Raw genomic sequence first — 6,980 nt, 5'->3', positions numbered from 1 at the left:
GAAGTACATAACTTCCGACGAAAGTGAAGAAATTAACATGCTAAGGACCGCCTGATCTTGGCGCACCCATGGAGCATGCAGCGGGTTGGGTAGAGCAGCAGCAGCGGAGGAGCCTTCAGAAACGGGAAGAAAACGATTAGGGCAAGAGTTCGTGCCATCAACGAAACCCATGAGGTCGTGCCCACGAAGAAACGGAATAACCTGCGTCCTCCAAAACAAGAAATTCTTGTTCGTTAGCTTAATGCTAACATAGTGATGCGCAGCAGACAGAGAAGCGGCTGTGGAAGAAACCGCAGAAGAAATAGCTGCATCAGTAACGGTCCGTTCGGAAGAATTAACAGAGCCGTCAGCCATTGGAAAATAAACCTAGNTACGGAAGAGGAACCACGGGACGAGATAAACGCACGGGGACTGTTTTTCGGAATGGGCAACGTGTAGAGACCACCGCAACTATTGCCGCGAAGAAGAATTGCCTTGGTTGTTATATCCTTCACAACAAAAAAGGACGGATGAAACTCAAAAAAGACTTTATTATCTTTTGCAAAGCGTTGCACAGATAAAAGAGAGGAAGACAAACCAGGAACATGTAAAATATCAGACATCCTAAATACTTTAGACGGGGTAGAAAAAGAAGCATGACCAGTATGACTAATAAGCAAACCTGTACCATCACCAACTCGAAGAGCATCACCACTAGTGTACTCTTCAGATGTAGAGAGCGCAGCAATATCAGGGGTCGCGTGATTTGTCGCCCCAGTGTCTGGAATCCAAAGATGCGAGTCAGACACAAGATTCGGCGTATCCTTAGCATATGTTAAATGAGCTTGGAGTCCACGGCCAATTAAAGAAAAACAGGCTGGTGCAAGATGGCCATAATTGCCACATAATTGGCATTGAGGCTGCCAATTACCACCACGTCGCCCACGTGACCTGCCACCGCCATGCGAGCCACGTCCACGCTGCACACCACCGCCCTGCTGCTGCTGCTGCTGGTCGGCGAAAACAGCACCGCCACGCAACTGATTCCCACCGCGGCGATTCGATCCGCCACGCCAAGACCACGACCGACCTCCACTACCACGCTGGCCAACAAAAGCCGCAGCTGCAGGGGCTGGAACACTGCCATAGCTATCACCGGTAGCGAACTCATGCGAGCCAAGGAGATCGGCAAGTTCGGGAAGACGCACCGGCTGACCTCGAACATTCAAAGAGGCTACGATAGAGTGATATTCTGGACGTAAACCTCTGAAAATATACATATTCTGATCCTCCAAAGGAACCGCACGGCCAGCAAGAGCTAGATCTTCCACCATAACTTGCGCACGAGCAATGTAGTCGACGGCGGAGGCATCACCTTGGCGTATTGTTTGCAGTTGTCCAAGAATATGCATAATCCGAGCTTGACTGGAAGAAGCGAGAGCCTGCTCAAGCGCCAACCAGAGATCACGCGACATAGTGCAACCAATTGCGAAGTACATAACTTCCGACGAAAGTGAAGAAATTAACATGCTAAGGACCGCCTGATCTTGGCGCACCCATGGAGCATGCAGCGGGTTGGGTAGAGCAGCAGCAGCGGAGGAGCCTTCAGAAACGGGAAGAAAACGATTAGGGCAAGAGTTCGTGCCATCAACGAAACCCATGAGGTCGTGCCCACGAAGAAACGGAATAACCTGCGTCCTCCAAAACAAGAAATTCTTGTTCGTTAGCTTAATGCTAACATAGTGATGCGCAGCAGACAGAGAAGCGGCTGTGGAAGAAACCGCAGAAGAAATAGCTGCATCAGTAACGGTCCGTTCGGAAGAATTAACAGAGCCGTCAGCCATTGGAAAATAAACCTAGNCGGAAGAATTAACAGAGCCGTCAGCCATTGGAAAATAAACCTAGGCTAGCTGATACCAGATGAGAACTGAATATTGTATTGATTCAATTGAACGATTACAATGATGAGGAATAGGAGATATATATACTAGGGGAGTCTCAGGTAGAGTAGGATAGCTAGTCCTAACGTGACTCAAACTCAAAGAGTCCTAATAGATATCATCAATTAATAATCCAAATTAAAAGCAAATGAAGTGCATTAAAAACAATCTAGGAATCCATCTCAACTTCAACCGCCCCCATACTAGTGTCCTTTAGCCAACTTAGCACTTCCCGAATACTTAAAGCTTCAGCTTCTTTAACAGAATAAATCTCCGATTTAAGCATATTTTTTGCTGCTAGGAACTGGCCTCCATCATCTCTCAGAATCCAACCCAAACCCATAACTCTGTTATCATTATTCAAAGCAACGTCCGTATTCAATTTTAACCAACTAACCATGCTGCGGTTTGCGCCATTTCATTCCCATGCTACATGATACAACATCCAAAGGATTAGCATTTGCCAATTTCCAATTCGCTAGAAATAACAAAGCCCTTTGAAGCACTGTATTCAAGTCAAAAGCAATTCCTTTCCACACAAAATCATTCCTACCTCCCCAAATTCCCCAACAAACCATAAAAAACTTATCCAGCAAATGACCATTCAAAATAGGGTCACACTTGTGTGAGACCGTCTCACGGATCCTTATTCGGGGGTCGGGTCGGGTCGGGTCAAATCACCATGCAAATGTCATACTTATGTGCTCAAATATAACACTAATCAAGAATACAATTTTTGTTACTTATAAGAGAAAAAGTAATACATTTTTCATAATAAGTAATGTTGACAAGTACTCCTTACTTATAAGGGCAAATATAATACTTTTGAGAAAAAATGTAATACTTTTAAATCGAAATGTAAAAGTATTGTATTTTTCCTTAAAAGTATTACATTTACCCTAATAAGTAACAAAAAATTTATTCCTGATTAGTATCACATTTGAGCATATAAGTATGACATTTGTTCATATAAGTGTTACACTTGCGTCTTAACCCGACCCGACCCGTCTCATGGTGAGACGGTCTCACACAAGTTTTTGCCTTCAAGATATTGATACAATTAAAAAACCAATTACTAAGATCATGGTCATTTGCATGGGGAAGAATTGACACACCTAATTTATTCCATGCATGTATAGCTTCTGGGCATTTTCCATAACATGTGCATCGCACTTTCATCCTCCCTCCTACACATATGACAAGTTAGTGAGCAGACAACATGTTTTGAGATCAAAGCATCCCGGGATGGAAGAAAAGATGAGGCCAACTGCGAACAAAAAGTTTTAACCTTAGGAGGTATATGCAGATTCCAAATCTTAGTCCAAGGTCAGCTCTCAGGATCTACCTTTGTGAGTTGCTTATAGCATAACTTAACCGAATAGTCCCCCTGTGGTCTCAAAACCAAATCCAGTCATCATGAGGCTTACGAGCACTAATAAGAATGTTTAAAATAAGATTAGCATCTCGTGGATTAAATATATCTTTAACACAATCCACATCCCAATTCGTACCTTGCACATAAAGAAGAGAAGAAACTGGTGCATTCAAAATGGACTCATGTAATATGGTATGAACATATGAATTTTCTTCCGTAGGTAACCATGGGTCCGGTCCAATCTTGGTATCATTGCCATCTCTAATCCGTCTTCGACACCCCTATGTAAGAATCTGCTGAACTTCCATCAAGCTTCTCCAAATATAAGAGGGATTACTATCGTCCCTTGCATCAAAGTAGGTACAGTTTTGAAAGTATCGTGCTTTAAAAACACAAGCTACAAGAGAGTTAGGCAAAGTGATAAGCCGCCATGCCTGTTTCCCAAGTAGAGCTTTGTTCATTTCATGCAGCTCCCTAAAACCCATGCCACCATTTACTTTTGGACCACATACCAACAGATTCGGTCCACCAGTACTCATTCATAATAATAATATAATAATTATTATTATTATTATTGTGCATACATACACGTATGTTTATTTTTATCTAAATTGTCTTTATTTAATAACTCTTTAATATAAATATATATTTTATTTCTCAAATACATATTTATATTAAAGAATTATTAATTAAAGACAATTTAGATATAAACAAACATACATGTGTATGTATGCATAGTAGTAGTAGTAGTAATAATAATAATAATAATATTATTATTATTATTATGTATAATGATATTTATGTGTAAAACTTATTCCATACTATTTCTTTAACCAACTAAACATTGGAATACAATTCCTAAAGTTTATTCCTACAGCCAACCAAATAATAGAATACAATTCTTGTCCTATTCCTTACCTATTCCATTCCATGTGGAATAATATTCATATTCTCTCCAAATTCATTCCGTGAACCAAACTTACTGTAGGAGAAAAATAACATTGCCATACTGTACCCTTTATACTTCTCTGCTGTTAATATTATCATTTTCTAATATATATTCATTAATCTTTTTTTTTTTCTCATAATTCTCCTTGGAGTCACACATGGGGTATTGAATTTATTCATTGCAGAGGAATTCAAATACATTTTCAAAAAAAAAAAACAAAAAAAAAAAAAAAGAATTCAAATACATGACATGAGCATTATATTAATTAAACTTCTTTATTTGCACAGTTTCAAATCTCTCCTTTTCTGAATCGCATTCAGAACCTCACACATGGAATTGTAAGATGAACCTCCGGTGCTTATAGCTTTCTCTGCACTAATCCTAAGCTTCTCAACCCTTTCCCTCATCTCCTTTCCTTCCTCGTACTGTAACACCATTTTCACCATTTTCTTCACCTCTTCCCTTGCGATTACTCCCTTAGATGGCAACTTCATAGGCCGAATTGCAACCCCCAACTCCTCCGTGAGCAGGGTGGCATTTTGCCTTTGCTCCGCGTACAAGGGCCACGCTATCATTGGCACCCCGTTTGTGATGCTTTCTAGCGTTGAGTTCCACCCACAGTGACTCAAAAACCCTCCGATAGAGAGGTGTCTCAAGATCAGTGTCTGTTCAGCCCACTCGGGAACCACCAACCCTTGCTTGTGGGTCCGGGTCAAAAACCCCTCGGGCAAATAATCCGGCATGTCGTCTACACCTTGTCCGATTGTGAGAAAGGACTTGTTGGAGCCACATTCTGACGGTGGTCGAACCACCCAAATGAATCTTTGCTCGCTCAGTTCTAATCCCCAAGCTAACTCGGTTATCTGCTTGGCCGATAACGTTCCGCCGCTCCCAAACGATACGTACAACACAGACTCGTAAGGTTGCTTGTCTAACCATTGCATATACCGGTTCTTCTCGGGGCTTTTCTTTTCGGTTCTTCTCGTTAGCGGACCAATCGCATAAACCGGTCTACCCACAACTTTTCTCAGGGCTTCATTCTCTCTAAGTGCTTTGAGTGAGACCGGGTCAACATCTTCCCAAGTATTCATTAAGATCCCATCTGACCTAGTGTACCCTAGTCCTTCCTCTAGGTACACGCGGTACTCCGGATCATTCCGGTCCAGCATCGGGTCAACCACATCCTCCGGTCGGACCGGTTTACAACCCGGAATTTCCAACGGTTTTTCTTGGTCAACATACTGACCCGCGATTTCCTTGTCCAGGACCGGACAGTAAACTGTCAAGGCAGTGTACCAAGCAGTGGTCGGAACGTAAACAAACTTGGGCAAGTTAAGCTCGTCGGCGAACGGCAGGGCCTCCGTGCCGAAAAGATCGACGACGAGGGCGTCGAGGCGGTGCTTCATGGCGCACAAGGCGGAGCGCACGCCCGGCAAAGCGGCGCGCACGAGCAGGCAAAGCTGGGCGTCCATCTTAGTGTTTGCGCAAAATAAAGCGGAGATGTCAACCGGCGGTATTTCGACGGTGTTGAGGTGACGATGACTTGTCATCTTCGAGGATTTCAGGAGTTGCGTTTCGGTTGGTGAATCCGCGGTGGTGATAACCAAGACGGTGACTTTGAGGTCGTGGACACCGGCGAGGCGATTGCCCAGTACAAGAGCTGGGATTAGGTGGCCTATGCCGGGGCTTGAAAGGATGCAAATGTGTAGCTTAGACTGATTATTGTTATCCATGGCCATGGAGTATGAAGAACGACGTCTATGGCAACTGAGATGAGCAATATATGGCTCTATAGGTTGAGTTGAATCTACGTTTTATGTGTTGACTATTGCAATTTTTTACTGACATCAGTAGTATTAACATATTACAACCATGCCTCTTGACGTGATTCTCGAAAGGTCAACTATCATAGCACATTGTATCTTGTTCCTTAATTATCTATAAAAAAATTATATTTCCGGATCTAGATTTGTACCCTAATTTTATATCCATATTTGGGGCAAAGTATAGTATATCAGGGAACAAGGTAACCTTGTATGGTAAAGGTTAATCCAAAATGATGTTGTTTTATATTAGTTGTATGTTAACTAATACATCATATTTAATAACTTTCATCTATACTATTGTTGGTTTTATGACTTTTGGTCCGTCATTGTCAAGTTGACATAACCGGTCAAATGATGAGATAAAATATAAATAATTGAGGGAACTATAAATGAGAACAATATTTTTAATGTGAAAAATAAAAAGGTAAAAATTACGGCTTTTTTTCTTTAACGATGACAAGTGAAAATCTACTATTTTTGCAGTAATTTCAGTACATGTACAATTTGTATATGGAGCTATATTGGGCTTGGAATACTTTAGGAAATTTTAGGAAGAAGAGAGGCTTTATTGTGTTGGTAGAGAGTAGTACTGTCAAAGCGGGCCGGCCCGCCACACCGCGGGCCTAATTTTTGGCGGGCTTTTGCGGGCCAGTCCACGGGCTAGGATTCATACAACCCTAGCCCGCACCACGCGAGTTGGCGGGCCCTGCGGGCCGGCCCACGAGCTTTTTGGTTTTACTTTTTTTTTAAAAATAAAAAATAAAAAATTATAGTGTGTACACATGAATATAAATATATATTCATACATGAATATATATTTATATTCATGTGTACAATGTGTGTGTATATATATATATATATATATATATATATATATATATATATATATATATATATATATATATATATAT

The 6,980-nt window shown here is 41.5% G+C and overlaps 1 protein-coding gene and 1 pseudogene across 1 annotated transcript; one reads left to right on the top strand and one right to left on the bottom strand.

Annotated features, from left to right (window-relative positions):
* Window positions 1–4,518: 4,518 nt before the first annotated feature.
* Window positions 4,519–5,976, bottom strand: LOC116020427 (anthocyanidin 3-O-glucosyltransferase 5-like). Its single transcript, XM_031260903.1, has one exon. It carries the CDS (start codon window positions 5,974–5,976, stop codon window positions 4,519–4,521), a length of 1,458 nt encoding a protein of 485 aa, XP_031116763.1.
* Window positions 5,977–6,115: 139 nt separating this feature from the next.
* LOC116020426 overlaps window positions 6,116–6,980 on the top strand; it is a 6,836-nt pseudogene continuing 5,971 nt past the window's right edge.

This window comes from Ipomoea triloba, chromosome 5 (assembly GCF_003576645.1).
Source record: "Ipomoea triloba cultivar NCNSP0323 chromosome 5, ASM357664v1".
NCBI classification, from domain to species: Eukaryota; Viridiplantae; Streptophyta; class Magnoliopsida; order Solanales; family Convolvulaceae; genus Ipomoea; species Ipomoea triloba.
This window is presented reverse-complemented; position numbering and strand designations above follow the sequence as displayed.